Genomic DNA, 20387 nt, shown 5'->3' with positions numbered 1-20387 from the left:
CATGTTTATGTGCCACACCGAACACTGAGCCTCAACTCAAGTACACTGAGCAGGAACGCGAGATTGCGCAAGCCCATAATGAGTCGCTATTCATGCTTTCCAAGGTCTTTTCCTGTTTCTCTTCTGTTCATTACAGTAGGAGACTGTTAAACAAAGAGAGGAATTTTTGAATAAATATAGCCTGTTGTGATTACCTCCTTTGGCCTACAGAGGGCGTCATTATACAAGTACACGAATGCATCTTGCGTGCTCAAACCCATATGTCTGTTGTCACAAGACATCACAGGTAAGAAACTAATTTAAAGGGAAAATACATTTTCACGGTGGCATATTTAAAAACACCTCTCTTTTTATATGCATATAATATATTGTACATTTAGACAAAATATAAAAAATAAATCTGTTGTGTACAACAGGTATTTCAGCAAAGTTTTGATCATGTTTATAATTTAGAGGCCTTAGAAACTTGCGTGTCACACACAATACAGTCGGCTTTATAAGGTTATATGAAACTCATCAGCAAGCTATATTGAATTGATCTTATTTCTTGTAGACAATGCTTTTTTTTTAAAGGACATTAAAGGAGGTTTCGATTAAACTTCACAAAAACTATAAGCATGTAGACAAGTCAAATTTTTATGTTCCCACAAAACCAATTTTGGTTAACTAATATCCCTCTTATTGGTAATATTTAATGTTTATACATTTAACATATTCTGATGATGTTAGAGATTGTTTGGTAACATCCTTAAGGAGTGATGTTCATATTTTAGAAGAAAATCACCTTGACCCCAAAATAAAGATAAGATAAAACATGATAACATAAAGGGGAAGGGCAGAGACAGAGGGATTTAACATGCTTGCACGTGCAAGAGAAGTTGTATAATATATGGCATGTCACATCATAATTCATCTTCATATGTGCAAAGTTAGAGTCTTATCAACTTGTATGTTGTTTCCTTAGTGCTGGTGTTACATAGCAGGAGGTGTAACACAGAAACTTGGCATGTGAGGACTTTGACAGGAGACGCGCAGTGACCCCAGGTTAATGTCTGGAGGAGAGTCCTGAAAGGGTGGGCTGGCTGTAGACTCTTGAATACTCATTCCACCTGGAAGCTTGTCACTTTCTCTCTCCTCTGCCTCATGCTCTCCAGCTCCATGGAAGTGTGTGAGATAAAAATGTTGCCTGCTTGGGAGAGCAACGGCTCAAAGGTGTCTGTAAAAGTGCCAGGTCCAACTCTGACATACCAGAATATTCAGTACTGCATTAGAGAAAACCGTGGACTGTGCCGCAAGAGAGGACCTGAGAGAGACATCTTAAAAAATATCAGGTTAGTGTCTGTGTGTGAGTGTCTAAATGCTGTAGAGGCAGTTCAGTCAGATTGTCTTATTCACTAGATGTTTACATGCTTTATAAGATTTACATCTCGCATTGACCGTATTCAGCAAAACATACTGCTGTGCCGTCAAACATTATTGCAGATCAATTTGATACAGATAACAGTTATCTTTAATCTTTAACCAGAGCTATTTGATATGCATGTGCATATCAGTGTCTTTCTGTGTTTAAATGTTTTTATATCTGCAAAAGAAATTGTTCTTGACCTAATGCTATTGAAAATATCATCTAAAGTTTGTGCAGAGTTCAGATGTTTGGAGATTAGAATGAAAAAGAAGTTCTGAAATTGTAATTCTTCATAGTTTTTGTGTGTTAGTGTGTTCATGTTTCATTTTTTGTGTTATTTACAGCAATCAGTTGCTTGCTTTGGTTGAGGAACTGTGATGGTTGTTTTCTATGTCAGAACACAAGAAATATACATGTTTTTGTATTATTTATTTTTATAATTAATACATTATATTAATTGCAATAAAAATGGCACATATTTTTAATGATAATATATCGTCAATACTAGATATATACAGGGTGGGCCATTTATATGGATACACCGTAATAACATGGGAATGGTTGGTGATATTAAAGTCCTGTTTGTGGCACATTAGTATGGCCACCATGGTCACCACCCATCTTAAGGAGTTTGCCCCCTCACATATACTAATGTGCCACAAACAGGACATTAATATTACCAACCATTCCCATGTTATTACGGTGTATCCATATAAATGGCCCACCCTGTAGATTGCTCTTTTGTTATATAATGAAATCAGATAACCAAAAATGTGCCTCGTGCATTAACGTTTAAATAAACTGTTAAATTAAAAAGTGACTTTGTAAAGTCAAAAACATATTTAATATGATAAATTCTACTCTACTGTTCAAAAGTTGGAAATTGGAAGTTTTTTTTTATGTTTTTGAAAGTCTCTTATGCTCACTAAGGCAGCATTAATTTAATCAAAAATACAATAAAAAGTAAATAAATAAACCCCAAAAATGACTTGTTTCTAATTTAATATATTTTATAATGTAATTTATTCCTGTGACGGAAAAGCTGAATTTTCAGCATCATTACTCCAGTATTCAGTGTCACATGATCCTTCAGAAATCATTCTAATATGATTATTATCAATGTTGAAAACAGTTGTGCTGCTTGATATTGATATTATTGTTACATTTTTTATTGATGAATAGAAAGTTCAAAAGAATAGCATTTATTTGAAATAAAAATCTGTTTTGCTGTCTATATTGATTGGTGAAAACCTAATGATTCAAGCATATTAAAAATATTTTTGTCTTAATTTAGATGTTGCCACATGAATCATATTTTTAGGTTATTTGATAAATATACAGTGCACATATAAGACTGTTTTGCTATTTCCTGTTTTAGTGGGATCATGAAAACGGGACTGAATGCAATCATGGGAGCAACAGGAAGCGGCAAAACATCGTAAGATGCACAGAATCATCAGACTATAGTTACAACTAACAACAAGCTGGCAACTACGCACAATTTATAACCTTTATTTTTTGTGTGAAGGTTGTTAGATGTGATCGCTGGCAGGAAGGATCCTCGTGGTTTGCGTACAGGTCAAGTTCTTGTTGACAACAAGGTTGTGACCACTGACCTCCGTCTCATGTCTGCCTATGTCGTACAGGTGAGAATGCACAACTTTACAGTTGTTAGTATATTCTCTCATGAGGATAAAGGAGTAATCTGCTTTGTTGTGTGACACATGTAAATGTTAATGCAGGGATGTGATAGAATTATTTTTGTCCTCTGTTCTGGAATCTTTTGCATGTATTTAATCGGTTTAATTTCCAGCATTTTCTTTGCTATATGTCTGTCTGTCTGCCACTCCCCTTCTGTAGGATGATGTCCTGATGGGAACTCTGACTGTGCGGGAGAATCTTTTATTCTCTGGAAATCTGCGGTTGTCAAGGAAACAGTATTCCACTGCTGATAAGGAAAAAAAAGTGGAGAGCATCATTCAGGAGCTTGGATTGGAGGACTGTGCAAACACCAAGGTTGGTCACAAATGCGACTGCCAGATCTATTCATTTAGATGTGTGGTGCATACACTCAGAAATGTTTCTGTCCTGAGATTGCAAAGGGGAAAAAAAACACCTTGCTAAAAAGATTTAAAAAAATATTAATTATTGGGAATAATCTTTTATTTGTTTTTATCTTAAAACGAAAAAAAGTAGTGAAGTTTTTAAGTTTTGTTTAAAATATTATTAATATTTGGAAACTGCCTGTTGAGAAAATCTAGTCAAGGTCACAAAAATCTTTTAGGGGCGTTTACACGACACTGTCTTCAGCTTAAAACGGAAATGTTTTTATAAGTTTTGGCCGTTTATTTACAAGACAACAGCGTTTTAGGGCCTGAAAACGCAAACTTTTAAAAACAGGTTACAAAGTACACATTTTTAAAAAAACAATAAAGTTACTGTATAGTCTCCGTGTAAACTACAAAAACGCGGAATTGTGAAAACAGTGACATCATGCACATGCGTTACATGTTCAGTCTATAGGCACGTAGTGTTTCTTTACAAAGTGACATCGCCAACTACTGGCCTGGCAGCAGAAAACAGTGTTTAGTCGTTTTGGCGGGTCCGTGTGAACATAGCCTGGGCTTCCTCACGCTGCCTTGCGCGCAGCGTGATTTTATTCACACTGCTAGGCAGCCTGGATACCATGGACCAGATTTTCCCGTCAAAAAGGGAACCAATCACAGAACGGGGAGGGAGCAGCAAGATGATGACGACGTCTATGCGACACACCGAAGCAGTTTGTTTATATCTATGGATCCAACATGGCATCAGACGCGAAGTTACCTTTCGACGCAGCCTTAGACAGTGTTCTAAGTAGTTTAGAACGCAAGCAGAGAATGTCTAATAAGGCGAGAAGTTTCACTCTCAGTAAACTTCCGGCTTCTGAACTGGTTGCAGTTCCTCTCTGATTCCATATGAGGGCGCTCACAGGACGAGTGCAGAATGAATGGAGGTGTATGGCGCTATACCCCTCAAAATCCACTTTTCACAGGATATTATTTTTTGTCTAGTAATTTGAATGTTGTATTCGAAAGGAGATGCAAAGAAATTACACATTGCTGGGTGTTAGACTTTTCAGAGTCACTTATTTGCTTTAAAAAGTCTTTTAAAGTGTCAATGACGTCATACACATTGTTTGACCAGAGATACTGCTTGCAATCCTTCAGTCACTTTGGTGTTTTCGCGCTCTGCACTTTGTTTTCTCTCGAGGCATCGACAACACAGCTGACACAGGTAAATACACGTGCTAGAAGAGTTTTTGTTTTGTTTGTTTCTGGTCCCTCTTCGGATGCCACGATGCCATCAAGCGGCATCTCTGGTCGTAATCAGTCCTTCGCTGATTGGTCAGTGAACGCTGGTTCATTAGCAGAATGCTAGCGTGTTATGGGCAACAACAACTCAACTTGTAAGAAATCGAAAGGACATAAGTACTCGTTCATTCAACTTTCGACCTATAACCCATGTTGAACTTGCAAAACCTACAATCAAATCTGAGATTTCTCAACGGCAATCGGGTGAAAGAGACAAATTTAGCCGTCTAGCCCCATAGACTCCCATTCATTCTGCACTCATGGACGATCGACCCCAGTGGAACTCTGGTGGAACTACAGCCAAAATTCGGTACAATAGGACTTAATAGGGAGTGGGAAGGCTCTCCGTAGACGGGCTCTGACACAAGTTTTTATTTCGTCTTCTTCCTCGTCGAATTTCTGTCGCTCTACATACGTCATCTGGTATAATTGAAACGATTGGCTATGAGCTACATACAGGCGCATTTGATAGACATTCATAGCGCCCAATAAACGGCTCTGGGCATTCGTAAACCACGCCTGAAATACGAGAAAATGAACATGTGATTCCCAGACCACGTCTCAATGAGACGAGGTCTGACGTTAGCCAGGCTAGTGTGAACAGGGATCATTTTGACAATGTTGTTTTCTGTATGTGAAAAACGGCAAGGAAATTTTTTTCCATTTTTAGTATGCCGTTGTCATGTAAACGTGCCAATAGAGAGATCTTTTTATCGCAAAGTTCATGCTTCAAATGGTGTTCATTTGAAAATACTTTTGCCCTTAAAAAATTAAATGTGTTAAATGTTATTTAAATATATTAAATAGATAATATCTTTCTCCCAGATTGGTACAGAGTTTATAAGAGGTGTATCGGGAGGAGAAAGAAAGCGCTGTAGCATTGGTATGGAGCTCATTACATCTCCTAGTCTTCTGTTCCTGGATGAGCCGACCACAGGCCTCGACTCCAATACAGCTAACAGCATCATTTCTCTCTTGCACAGGTACAGACTTGTGCCTTATTTAACAACACTTCATCGCCTGGTTTATTATGTACTTCTAACTTAACCTCTTCTTGTTTTGAAATCAGATGATCTCGAAATCTTTATGTTCATGTCATTTTATCTTCTCTCTGCAACTCCCGTCTTTCTCTCTTCTGGTCATTCAGGTTGTCACGGGGCGGCAGAACTATCATTTTCTCGATCCACCAGCCACGTTACTCTATCTTCAAGCTCTTTGATCACCTGACACTTCTACATAAAGGAGAAACCGTTTATGCTGGCCCTGCCGGCAAAGCCATGGACTACTTCCAGAGTCTGGGTAAAATACCCACACATTTGATATGCTGGTCACATAAATATGAATTAAACGAAAATTTTAGATCAGACCCATCCAACTCAACCAACTCCACGATTTTTGAACACTAAAATAGTAATACTTTGAAGGTATTCTTTGAAGTACCTTGGAGTACCATACTCTGTGATATATAAATATAGTAATCATACTATGGTATCAAAGTACCACGATATTGAAATCTATTGTTTTCAATAGATGTATTTAAATTGTGCATGAAACAAGGAAGCATGAAATAATAAAAAGCAAAAAAGGTGCCAGAATTGAATAAAATCAAAACTGAAAAGGACAATTTTATCTTTCTGTATAATAATAAAAATAATTCATGCTCTAGTCTATTAGCCTTTTTGCTTGTGTATTAATACAAAACACTTCAATATTCATTTAGTGGTTAATATCTTCACTACAGTGCCTTTGCTATAATAGAAAAATAAGGTGTCTTTGTTACAGTGTTATTATACATTTAAGTTCTAAGTGATAATAATTAAAGCATATACTTACTATAGGGTTAGGATTAGGGTTTGTTTTAGGGTTAGTCGCATGTAATAATGCATAATTTATAGTTACTACTATACTAACTACATGTAACGTGTGACATGGATATTGTTCAATTAAAGTGTTACTAAAAAGAATACTTGCCATTCATATTTTCAAATATTATTAAATTCATCATAAATATGGTCTCCTCTGTTGATCAGGTTATGAGTGTGAGGCTTTCAACAACCCTGCCGATTTCTTCCTGGACATAACAAATGGGGAGACCACTCCTTCAAGGCCAACAGGTAATACACAGACAGGCAAATATGAGCACATACATGATTATGAAACGGAGGGATCGACAAATGCAACTTATGTAAGGTTATCAATGTTTTGTGGTATGGTTCAGTCTCATGAGTTAAGTGGATTGAAAGTTTCTCTCTCTTCCTCAGAGAAGACATTGGCTGAGCTTTACAGTGAGTCTCAGTACTGTGCTTCTGTCAAAGAGGAGTTGAAATGTATCACTGGACCATCAGATCCCTCATTTGAAGCCAAGAGCAAGGCACCATCTTATGTCACCTCATTTTTCTACCAGGTTTGTTTCATAAAAGTCTTTTAGGCGTGTGTTTATAAGTAAATGTTTAACCGGTACATTACTTTGACCGACTGTTCAACTTTAGCTCATAGCTGTTATCAGGTCAGTTATGGGTGAAATAAACAGTGAGCCATAAACCTTGTCTTTTGCATGGTTGTAACATGAAGTCCACTGAAGGCAAGTTAGACTAAGGAACTAAAACTATGAGAAATTCAAAATAAAAGACATGAAAATATAAACTTGAAATAAAACTACAAAGCAGATGTGACAATGGTTTTATGTTTTGTCCATGTATGTGTATGTGCATGCTTACCTGAACATGTGTATGTGGTTAAATGTGTGTGTTTGTATGTAGTTAAAAGTGGTGTGTTGGAGGACAATGCTGAATGTTGTCAGGAATCCTCAGACCTCATATGCTCAGATGGCACTTAACATCCTCTGTGCTCTACTGATTGGACTCATCTACTACCAGATGCCTTTAACTCTTCCTGAAGCCTTACAGAACAGGTACTGTCATATCCATCCATCCATCCATCATCCATCCACCCATCCACCTATCCATCCATCCATCCATCCACCCACCCACCCATCCATCATCCATCCATCCACCCATCCATCCATCCATCCATCCATCCATCCATCCATCCATCCATCCACCCATCATCCATCCATCATCCATCCACCCTCCATCCATCCACACATCCATCATCCATCCATCCATCCATCCATCCACCCATCCATCCATCCACCCATCCATCCATCCATCCATCCATCCATCCATCCATCCACCCATCATCCATCCATCATCCATCCACCCCCCATCCATCCACACATCCATCATCCATCCATCCATCCACCCATCCATCATCCATCCTCCATCCATCCATCCACCATCCATCCATCCATCCATCCATCCACCCATCATCCACCCACCCATCCACCCATCCATCATCCATCCACCCTCCATCCACCCATCCATCCACCCACCCACCCATCCATCCATCCATCCATCCATCCATCCATCCACCCATCATCCATCCATCCACCCATCATCCATCCATCCACCCACCCACCCATCCATCATCCATCCACCCTCCATCCACTCATCCATCCATCCACCCACCCACACATCCATCCATCATCCATCCATCCATCCACCCATCCATCATCCATCCATCCATCCATCCACCCATCATCCATCCATCCATCCACCCACCCATCCATCCACCCACCCACCCATCCATCATCCATCCATCATCCATCCATCCAGCCACCCATCCAACCAAATATCCATCCACCCATCCATCTGTCCGTCTATCCATCCATCCATCCACCCATCCATCCATCCAACCAAATATCCATACACTCATCCATCCATCCACTCACTCATCCATCCATCCTTACAACATTACAGTTTAATTTCTCTGTGTTTGTGTGAGCAGGATTGGAGCGTTCTTCTTTCTCATCATCAACATGGTGTTTGGCAATCTATCAGCAGTTGAACTCTTCATTAATGAGCGAGCAATCTTTGTGTGAGTATGACATTATCATTTGTTCAAATCATAAATTGTGCTTATAATTGTACATTTTCAATGTTATTTTAGTGTTATTTATTTACTATTATAGTATTTTTTTTATATTTTGAATTAGCTTTTATTTTTATATTTTATATTTTCCGTGTAAGTTTCTATTAAGTGTTAGTCATTTTGTTATGTGATCTAGTTATTTAAAATTTTAGTTTAGTTTTAATTTATTTTTATTTTAGTTTTAGTTTTATTTCAGTTAGTTACCAAGACAACATTTCAAATTTTCATTTGAAGATTTTTAAGTTTGCATTTTTCATCTAATATTTATATTTTATTTTATTTCAGCTTTATTTAAATTAATGAAAATTATTTTTAATAGTTTAATAGTTTTAGTTTTGGTTAACATAACAACACTGAAATGAATGTGTCCATATTATGCTTGTATTTATTAATATTTCCTTTCATTAAAGTGGTCATGACATGAGAAATCAAATTTGCTTTGATATTTTGACAAAAGGACTTTGTATCAATAAAACATCCTGCAAGTTTCATAGCTTAAGACGTCTTCCTCATTATAAACAAAGCATTTATTTAATCAAGCTCCAAAAACACATCGTTTTGATATTGTGGTATCTGTGACGTCAAACGGGCAAACATATGACTGCCTCCAGAGCAAGACATCGATGTGTAGTTATACATCATCACACTATAGGCCCCGCCCACTGGCGTTCATTCGACGTTTGCCTACACACCGATTATAATCACTGACGCTGTCTAAACTGGATACAGTATACAGATGCGTGTTCAGTTTCTGACATATTCATCACACTTGAGTCTGTCGACAACAGGACAATTGTAAGAGTGAAAGAACGTTCGCTTTGACACGTACAGTTTAAACAGCTCGTTTGCAACTCTGTACAGACTTCAGAAGGATCCAGGCAGCGTCGGAAACAAGTGGATGGTTTAGTTTAATGAAATCCCAGAGTGTCAGAGGATTAAATGTTTGTTCAAAGCATTTTGTTTTGTAAATGAGGCACAGTGTAATGGAGAGTTTGCAAATGAACTTTAGTTTATATGAAGCAGTAAACTAGACTATTGGATCTGACAGCAGCACAACACAAACTTTAAGAGAATGATTTCTTAAAGCTTTGTCTGTAAAGGATGGCTTTATATGGGTAATGTTTTCAAAACACTTACGTGTATTTTTTTGTGTAACATTATAAGTGAACTTCAAGGAACATAATAAAAATGTAAAAAAAAAACTAGGGCTGTCAAACGATTAATCGCGATTAATCGCATCCAAAATAAAAGTTTGTTTTTACATAATACATGTGTGTGTACGGTGTATAATTATTTTCTATATATAAATACACACACATGCATGTATATATTTAAGAAATATTTGCAGGTATATACTGTGTATATATATTTATATTATATATAATTTATATTATATATAAATATTTTATATATAAATAACACATTTTCTTAAATATATATATGCATGTGTGTGTATTTATATATAGAAAATAATTATACTCCGTACACAGACATAAATTATGTAAACACAAACTTTTATTTTGGATGCGATTAATCGCGATTAATCGTTTGACAGCCCTAAAAAAAACATGTCATGACCCCTTTAATTTTTCTTTTACAAAAAAATAAGTGTGTTTTATGTGCATGGTTTAGGCATGAGAACTCTGGGGGATATTACCGTACGTCTGTGTATTTCCTGTCCAAGGTCTTTGTGGATCTGCTACCAAATCGCATTGTACCGATTTTCATCTTCTCCAGCATTTCTTACTATATGATGGGTAAGCACACGTGTCACATGATGCATTATTAGTATGCTAAACATCTGGCACATCATTAAAACTATCAGTAGCACATATTGTGTAATAAATGAATATATATTTGTCAACAGGGTTGAATCCAGCATTCACATCCTTCTTGTGCTTTGCGTTGACCATGTCAATGGTCAGTCTGGCGGGAGTCAGCTTGGCTTTCCTGATCAGTGCCAGCGTGAGCTCATTCGCCATGGCCAACATCCTCATAGCCTTGCCCTTTGTCTTCATGATGGTCAGATTTCTGAACAAACACTTGCACAACACATATATTCTTGTTCTTTGTCATTCTTTCTCATTCCATCTGTCTTTCTCTCTCTTTGTTGCAGGTATTTGGAGGGTTCCTGGTAAATCTCAACTCAATGCTCAACTGGTTGTCCTGGCTCAAGTGGGCCAGTATCTTCAAATATGGACTAGATGTAAGACGTTCATTTTTTAAATCAAAAAGTGTTTTTGCAAGACATAACACATATTAAAAGAGTGTAGCACGTGCTTTTTAAATGCATCGCCACACATTATAAGATTATATAAGCAGTGCTGATTATACTGTACTTGTGTGTTGTTCTTTTGTAGGCTGTGACGATAAATGAAATGAAAGGGCAGGTTTTCTATGGTGTCAACACTACGTAAGTTATTTATATTGCATAAAGATAAAGTGTAATGACAGTTCAGTAAAAGTTCACAGAGTTGTATAACTGGGAAGTTAGACAACCTCTTGCACATCATGACTGGCTCAAAAGCTTGGGGTCAGTGAGATTTGTTTTAAAGAAATTAATATTTTTATTAACCACTATTATTCATTAAATGATGACAGTAATTACTTTTACATTGTTACTAAACAATTTTAATTAAAAATATAGCTGCAAGCAGCCGTTACCGGGGCCAAGCAGAATAAGACGACAAGACATGGCTGAAAGTGTCAGAACAACTGCAACAATGAGCAATTAAAGACATTTATAGAGGATTTTAGGTGAAATGGCTGAAAATCATTTAAAAAGTAGCTTAAAATATGGATTATCACTTTCGACCAATATCCATCTCCAGACAGTGCCGACTAAAAGTTATGGATTTCGTGTCGATAGACGAAACCGTTTTCGTATAGCGCAGCGGCAAAGTTGAGGCATGATGCCATCAGGCTTTATCTCTGCAATGCCTTGACATATTGACACCAAACTTTGTATGTGTCATTGTCACTTCACTCTGACCACATCACATCAGTTTTGTAACTGCGCCACCTATTGGTCAAAAGTGATAATCAATTAAATCATATTTTTAATTACTGTTTCTATGATTTTTCAGCCATTTCACCTAAAATCCTCTTTAAATGTCTTTAATTGCTCATTGTTGCAGTTGATCTGACACTTTCAGCCATGTCTTGTCGTCTTATTCTGCTTGGTCCCGGTAATTGCTGCTTGCAGCTATATTTTTAAATTGTAATAATATTGTATTTTTGATCAAATTATGCAGTCTTGGTGAGCATAAGGAACATCAATTCTAAAACATCTTACCAAACCCAAACTTTTGAAGTGTAGTGCATCTCAAAACACAATACTGGCATAAAGGGAAATCATTGCTTAATTAAATTTTTGATTGAGCTATTACAATTGAAACTTTTTATAGTGACAACCAAACCTAGGTATTTACATCTTCTGTTTGATCTCTTTCTCATGGTCAGACTAACTGGAGAGATGTATCTGAAATCTCAGGGGATCGACTACAGTATGTGGGGTTTCTGGCAGAACGAGGTGGCTCTTCTGGGCATTATACTGGTGTGTATGACACTTGCATACATACAGTTACGCAGGATCAACCGCTGGAAATAATGAACATTCTCTTCATAACAGATTGACTCATACACACAATGTCATTTCATAAAATTCATATTTTTGTACACCAACTTCATTTTTGTTGTATGTAGATTATAAACATATCAGGGATGGACACTGATAGCTGTTTGTAAATATGAAATACTTTGTAATGTAAAAAAAAACAAAAAAAAAAAACATGTGCAATATATCTGTGTTTGAAGTGTTTTGGGCTATTTAAATGCTTTCCTGCCTAAATTAAATAGTAAAACAGTTTGTTGAAAGATGAGACTAAATGTTTCTCTAGCAAAATCACTGTATTTGTACAATTGGACTATTGACTCAAAACTTTATAGTTACTGAGATCAGTGAGATGTGACATGTAAATATAAAAAAATATGAAGTTATCAATTTTTTGTGCTCATGGAAGTCGTGTTGCAAAGAAAATATGGTCCTAGATTTTATTCTGTATAACCAAAAAGCGATTTATATTTTAATTTTTCAATATGTTAATCAATATGTTTTTATCCAAATAAAAAAATTAAAACGTGTAGCCTGTGAGTGAGTGTGCACAAGCGAATGGATGTGAAGATTGTCTCGTTTTCCTTAAATAGACAGTAATAAGTAATTTCACCAGTAGGTGGCAGCACTGCTCTGAGTCATGACCTAATGTGACTTTCATTCTGCACCTTCCTCCCATAGACATAATAGAATACTATTGTATTTTATATGTCTGTGGTCATTCCACGTCTTCTTGCACTGCCTTGATATTAATTATACACACACTACTGTATTTTTTTGTAAGTAGCTAGTTTGAATGTTATCCATTAACTTAGTATTTTTAAATGTTGAATGAGTAGCTGTTAAATGCACTATTCTGTTTGAGTGTATGGCTATTTGCGCACACACGTAAGTCATACGCTTTTATCAATTATATATTTTCATCTTCAAATGTATACTACCAGACCTCAAATCTAAATCTTAAAATCACAAATTTAAGTCATGTAATTTGTCCTCCACTTGTTGCTGTAGTGTCCAAAACCCACAGAAAGCAGCTGCAGATATTTCTTTGTTATTGCCACATGGAATATTAACATCTGTTAGATATTAGTATCTCCTTTGTGTGTGTGTGTGTGTGTGTGAGAGAGAGAGAGAGAGAGAGAGAGAGAGAGAGTGAGAGTGTGTGTGTGTGTGTGTGTGTGTGTGTGTGTGTGTGTGTGTGTGTGTGTGTGTGTGTGTGTGCGCGCGCAGTGCAGTCTTCTTGAGTTTCAAGAGCCACACTGTCAGCGCAAAAAATCTTGGAAAATCTCCAAGGTCGAGTTGGGGAGAATTCACTGGAAAATAGTTAAGGTACAGAGGTGCACAAGACAAAGAAGAAACAAAATCTACACACATTTGCTTCAGAAAATATAAAATTATTGTTACAAATGTCATCTCCATGGCAACAAAACTATTGCAATGAATTGGGTTATGTTGCAATATGTAAACTTATACAGAGTAAGGAATAAAGTAAATAAAAATGGATACATTAAAGGCAGTTGATTAGTGTAACCATATCTATTGCTAGCTGATTATAATATATTAATTATGTGAGATGAACCTTTTTATACAAGAACTAAAAAAAACAAAGCACACTCTTTAAGTATTTACTGTCCAACAATTTTTTTTATTTCATTGTCATGTCCAGTTGCAAATGGCACATAATGAGAATAAACTAAAAATGAAGTTCAAAAATTTGCATTTTCACACCTTATGAGATCTTATCCCACCAGGGAAGGCACAAACACTTCATCTTTTTCTTCAACACATTCACATGGAAAAGCTTTAGCCGAAAAAGTGCAAATCAACAAGCTAGAGTTACAATAAAAAACACTGTTGTTCCTGATGTCAGAACATGCTGAATACACGTCATGTAACCCAAAATGTCCACAAACACCACAGATAACAATTTGACAAACAAATGATTTGCTTTTGACTGGCTTTGTGTACTTGTGTATGTGTGCGTGGAGAAATCTGAATCTCTCTGATGTGAACAAGGACATTTCTCCAGTATTTTCTGAGCCACGTTGCTGCTATTTAAAACCTGGCCTCATTACAGAAGCCAGTTCACTCTAAAAATGTTTTCGGGAGCAGGAACAAACCCTATGGCCGAAGGCTCAGCTTATGATGCACAGCGTTTTGCATAAGCAAAATTACTGACCATTATGTAATAGCACATTTAGATTCTGAATTTCCTAGAAACCGCTATTATACGGAGTGAAATAAGACCATGAAAGCACTGAGAGGCAATGACAGTGACTTTGCATGATTCTACACAAAGTGCATTCAATTGCTTAATGTATTGTTGCATTATTTCGTGAAGACTTATGCTAATTGAGATTAAGCAAAAAACAGTTTGTGGAACAATAATCCAGTTTTTTTGTATTATATTTTGTCAGTGTACCATCAGGTTGTGCTTCATTAAAGGGAAAATTCACCCAAAAATTAAAACTGTCATCATTTACTCACATTCATATTGTTCCAAACCCATATGACTTTCTTTCTTCTGTAGAACACAAAGGAAGTCAAAATATATTCTTTTATGTTCGACTGAAGAAAGTAAGTCATACAACGAGAAAATGCTGACAGAATTTTGGGTGAAATACCCCTTTAATATAATGAGTTTAATGACAAGTAATTTGTGCATTTGTTTGTACTTTTCTTAAGCCATTATATTATGTTGAAATATTTCTGTGTTGAGTTATGTGGACTTTACATTATCATCTTGTGCTTATGCTATGGAGAATGTGTTATGTTTAAGTATAGGTTTAAAGAACACACATTGTTTGTTTGTGTGTGTGCAGATTCATGAATGTTTCTCAGTATTCCCACAATGTTGCATCAGCAATCGCCTGGCCGCTGGCTTTGAGAACCCCAGCGTGGTCTCCCTTAAGATACTTGCCTTCCTTCGTCTTAATGGCCACTTTATTATAATCACAGAACTCGAAGTGGAAATAGACAGGTGTTCCACTGCTGCTAATCACAGAGCCGTCTGCCTCCACTGTCCAGAACTTCCCCGCCGAGTCTGAGGAGAGCAATTAGAGAAATGGTAACTATTTACATCCTACCAAATCCTACCAAGTCAGAGTCACACTATCACTCACCTTTGAGGCTGTAAGCGTTGTTGTTGTACTCTAACTGGAAGACATCATATGATGAGCGGTTCGAATCAAGTGTACCGGTTCCTTGCTTACGGCAACCAATGAATCCGTGTTCCCCACGCAGAACTATCAGCGGCCGGTTGATGAGCTTCACCACAAACTCCTCCTGCTCACCTGTAAAAGAGAACAGCACACGCTGGGACATACTCTACATATAACCTGTTAGCTGAGGTTAATTATACAGTGCTCTTGATTTTACATATGCATGTTAAAAATTTGAATAAGCGTGTTCACACTTTTAGATTGGTTCTCTTGGTTCTCGGACCAAAAAAGAAAAGGATACACCTAATCCTGGTTCGCTTAGCGTTCACTCTGTCTTTAATTTAAGTATTTTGTGATGAAACTTATCGAACATCTAAAACAATCCTGTGTGCTGGGCTAGATGCTCTCGTTGTGTGTGCATATGTAATGGAGGCAAGCTAGTAGTCGCTGTACGTTTAACCCTCACTCCACTGACCTCATGAGGCTCGATAGCGACTGGCGGCTGAGGTCTTTAGCGTCCTTGATAGCGCACATGCCTCCCACGCTGATTCAATCCCGCTCAAAGCAGGTCAAGTAGGACCGGAGGGGTTGCATTGGTGCCATGACCTGGAAGGCAAGCTAGTAGTCGCTGTGCGTGTAAACCTCACTCCCCTGACCTCAAGAGGCTCGCTAGCGACTGGCGGCTGAGGTCTTTAGCGTCCTTGATAGCGCACATGCCTCCCAAGCCGGTTCCTGCTCAGAGCAGGTCAAGTAGGACCGGAGGGGTTACTTTGGTGCCATGACCTGGATGGAAGTGAGGTTTAGGCGGGTGAGTGAGTGTAACGGAGGCAAGCTAGTAGTCGCTGTGCGTGTAAACCTCACTCCCCTGGCCTCAAGAAGCGTGCTAGAGGCTGCGGTCTTTAGCATCCTTGTTAGCGCGCATGCCTCCCACGCCGGCGATGTCGGTTCGAATCCCGCTCGGAACAGATTGAGTAGGATGGTATTTTTATCAGCTGAGAACTCACGAGAGACTTATAAAATGTGTAAAGGGCCATTCACACCAAGAACGAGAACGATAACTATAAATATATCTATAACGATAACTATATTTGCGACCACACCAACAAACGATAACGGTCTGTTTATTCTAAGCTCGCGTGCTGCGGTTTCAAAGTGTTTACAACGTCATTGAACATGTTTTGTTGTTCTTGTTGCATTTACATGGCTTTAACCAGCAGATGTCCTCGGCATGCTAGTGTAATGATCTAATAATCTAACAGTTAATTTAACTGACATAGTCAATATAGTAGAATAAAAACATTCAGTCAAACAGTCTTTTTCACCGCAACTTCAAAGGAAGCAAGACAATGTTGTCGAAACGAGCGCTGGATACCTGAGGTATTTACTTATCACCATTTATTTAGAGGATATGAACATTTTTTTCCCATATCCATTTTTTTTTAAATGGGCTTGACTTGTCAAACAGTGGTGGATTTTTCTGGACCTCGGCGATTAACTTCATTGGTTCATTAACTTCGATTAAAATCTCTGCAATGCTGTCTGCCATTTTAAATGCGTGAGCCCTTAAATTAGAATTTATTCTGATTGGCTCTCAGTGTTTTATCGTTCAACAGCTGGAAAAAAATAGTTCCGAAAGTGATCCCAACAATATCGTTTCTCTATACCGTTATCGTTATAGCTGTGCTGGGAAATCTGCTATTCTTTAATATTGAGGAAGATTTTAGAACTATATTTTATCGTTATATTTATCGTTATCATCCTTAGTGTAAACGGGCCTTCAGAGTCAAAACAGCGCCAGGAATTCCTCCGTTACACACACAAACTGAAATCTTCTGCGGGTCCAATGCCTATACCGTACTGTAATCGGCAACATGGCTCCTATGACGAGAGGAACCAGGTATTCTTGCGCATTCGGTCCTTTTTGGGGTTGCGTCTTGTGACATCACATCCTGTTTTTGGTTCGTTTAGATGTCACCAGAGTTTGTTTGGAAGCTTGTTTGGTGGGTTCACACTAATTCAAATGAACCACACTAACTGAGCAATTGCAACAGAGTTCAATTTAATCGAACCAAACCTGCCAAGTGTGAACACACCGTCAGACACAAACCTGCAGAGTCCACAGCGGCCGCCAGCTGTCCGTTCTTCTTGGCTGCCATGTATTTACCATTACTGGCCTTCAGTGCCACTTTTGACCCTTTCCACTCAAGGTCAAAGAAACAACTGGGTGATCTGGGATAAACAGACAGTTTCTTAAAATCAACTTGAAAAATAATAGACTAGACCCTATTTAATTTTGGAACGTACATTTCTGTTCTTATTGAGCACAATTGAGCTTGTGTTCAACTCTAGCTAACAATAAACTTTTCTTTATGTATTGCAAATATTGTGGCTCTTAGAAAAGTTTAAATGTACGTTGCTTTGGATAAAAGTGTCTGCTAAATGTAAAATGTGAATGTAACAATTCATCAGTGCACATTATCACAAATGTCTTTTTTTTATGAAATGGTATAATTTACTCCACTGAAACAACTTTCCTCCATTTTGGTATGTTTAAAAATTATTGGAGAATATATATAATTGTTGAGTAAACAGAACATCTAGTCAAGAAGACAAGCTGTTATGTTTGCATTCCCTATTGCCTTTATTTAATTCCTCTTGCCATATGGTTCACTCAGCAGGCTAATCTACTATTCTACCCTGTGTCTATTTATATCTATGTGACATTTTCTGAAAGTAGTTACGCATAGTTAATTGTTCTTACTTAGTGGAGGCAGAGCATTGAATCGCTCCACTTGGGGTGAGACTCCAGTACTTCCCATTGCAAGATCGGAAGGCACAGCGCTTTGTTTCCATGTCCATCTCCATCTGAAACACCTCCTGATCAGACTCCTCATCCTGATTGGCTGATAAGTCAACCCCTAAAATAATAATTCAATCAGAGTGCCATTTTAAGACAGACTAGGAGAGTGAAGTTAATCAATATATAATTACAATTCTAATCTGATACTTTTCTGCATGCATGTACACACACTGACACAGATTTCCAGAGCTCTTAAAAGTAAAGCAAAACTCTGAGCCATTATGCATGCTTTTTATAGAATGCATATCTGTTTGTCATGCAATAAATTGCTTCTTCGGTTTTTTTTTTTTTTTTTTTTTTTTTTTTTTTACAGTAACTTTGATTGGTTTGCTAAGACAGGACAATCATTTTACAAAATGTATGAAAATAAATAAATAAATTGGGCGGCCTGCATGCAAGGTTTCACAATAACACAAAGAGAGCAGTCTGGATAAATTTTAGTGCTGGATAAAAAAATTAAAAAAATAAAAAAAGTGTCCCATTTTACTTAAATTCACCCAAATGTGGCCCAGAACTATTATTATTAGTATTATTTATGAATCATGCTGCAATCACAGATCACCTTGGCGCATGGAGATGTTTCTTTCGTTGCTGGCTGTGAGCACCACTTGCCCGTGACTTTGCTCGAGGACAAAAAGCTCATCTTTGCCGACACGCGCGCTCTTGCCAGACTTCATTGTCCCGGTGGGGCCCGTGGGTGCGATGTATTTGCCCGTGGCGTCCCGGAAAGCCACCTTTCCCGCGCGAAATTCCAGCGTGAACCCGGTGCCCGTGCCCGGTTTGGCAGTCAGGGCGCCGCTGCACGTGAGGAAGCGGTTGTCTGCGGTCTGCAGATGATACCGGTGGTCCAGGTACACGAGCGTGAGCAGTGAGTCCACACCCCACGGCACGTCGCGGTCCACGGCGAGCTCGTTCCTCTCGGCGCACAGGTGCGCGTACCGCTTGCGCGCGATGCTGTACACGTTCACCTGAGGATGCACGGCCAGGTGCACGTTCCATTTCTCCGCAGGCGAGATGCTTTGCGCAAAGCACGAGATCCGGTCCTCGGTCCCGCCCAGGTAGCGCGCATGGGGCTCGGATTGCAGGGACCACCGGCCGTCGTCGTGGGCGATCACAAGGAACCGACAGTCCGGGCCGGGTTTCTCGCTGTCCGCGGTCACGTTGCCGTCCTTGTCGGTGGCGAGGTAGCGACCCAGGTGGCTTTTAATGAACACGGCATTGGAGTCTCCGTGGTCTCCGGACTGCTCCAGTGTCCACACCTGCTTTTTCTTCATTGAGCTCGCGGAGGCATTGATCTTAAAACCAAACATCTCCGCTGTCAGATATTTGTTACCGGCGTTTATTAGCCCGAACCGAATCACCAAAGTCTCGCCTAATCCTTCAGAAGACATGTTGGAGCTGTTTAGACGTTACGGTTCGGTGAGAATCGGTGAGCAGCGGTTCCGAGGAGTGGGTGTGACGATTGACACACGATGGCGCGCGCGCGAGAGAGAGAGAGACAGAGAGAGAGAGAGAGAGAGAGAGAGAGAGAGAGAGAGAGATGCTGATGCTGATGATGCTGATATGTAGGCTGTAGCCTATGTAATATTTTTTTTAAGTGTCTTGCTGTTTTATTCCACACAGGAGCATCATCGTACTGGACAGCTGTTTGCACGAGATTTACCCTAATAAAATGCAAAGACTGGAACCGCTTTCCACGTCATCTCGCTGCTGTTGCTATGGGAAGAATAGACCGATCTTAAATTAAAGTGCCTTCTCTTGTAAAAAAAAAATATATATATATATATATATATATTTAAAGAGCTATACTTTAAATTAATTTTACTTAAATGCGAACTGAATATAGGCTAATGCTTTCTGACACATGTAGCCTATAGTGCATGTTATTTGTATCAAAATGAAAATATTTCAGTTTAAATATTTTGACCATTAAGTAGGTCTAAGTAGGCTACAATAGGCTATGTGATTTCAGAAGCCTAATTAGCGCCTACTTGTTTTTGAAATA

At 38.3% G+C, this 20387-nt stretch overlaps 2 protein-coding genes across 2 annotated transcripts; one reads left to right on the top strand and one right to left on the bottom strand.

Annotated features, from left to right (window-relative positions):
* Positions 1–11: 11 nt before the first annotated feature.
* On the top strand, positions 12–12889 carry abcg2b (ATP-binding cassette, sub-family G (WHITE), member 2b). The gene is made up of 16 exons (XM_081361699.1): positions 12–286; positions 965–1331; positions 2784–2843; positions 2934–3051; positions 3266–3421; positions 5584–5741; positions 5906–6057; positions 6789–6872; positions 7020–7162; positions 7518–7669; positions 8605–8694; positions 10381–10505; positions 10616–10770; positions 10865–10954; positions 11109–11161; positions 12211–12889. Exons 2-16 carry the CDS (start codon positions 1144–1146, stop codon positions 12356–12358), a joined length of 1872 nt encoding a protein of 623 aa, XP_081217825.1. The 5' UTR covers positions 12–286; positions 965–1143; the 3' UTR covers positions 12359–12889.
* Positions 12890–13980: 1091 nt separating this feature from the next.
* fscn1b (fascin actin-bundling protein 1b) lies at positions 13981–19861 on the bottom strand. Its single transcript, XM_081361689.1, has 5 exons — positions 18945–19861; positions 18284–18440; positions 17630–17751; positions 15484–15654; positions 13981–15404 (listed from the first exon to the last, which is right to left on the bottom strand). The coding sequence occupies exons 1-5, from the start codon at positions 19771–19773 to the stop codon at positions 15199–15201; spliced, it is 1485 nt and encodes a 494-aa protein (XP_081217815.1). The 5' UTR covers positions 19774–19861; the 3' UTR covers positions 13981–15198.
* Between the last annotated feature and the right edge of the window lie 526 nt (positions 19862–20387).

The sequence above is a fragment of the Scardinius erythrophthalmus genome (genome assembly GCF_964197995.2).
Source record: "Scardinius erythrophthalmus genome assembly, chromosome: 3".
Classification (NCBI taxonomy): domain Eukaryota; kingdom Metazoa; phylum Chordata; class Actinopteri; order Cypriniformes; family Leuciscidae; genus Scardinius; species Scardinius erythrophthalmus.
Note: the sequence above shows the minus strand (reverse complement) of the source record. Positions and strands in the feature narration are given on the sequence as shown.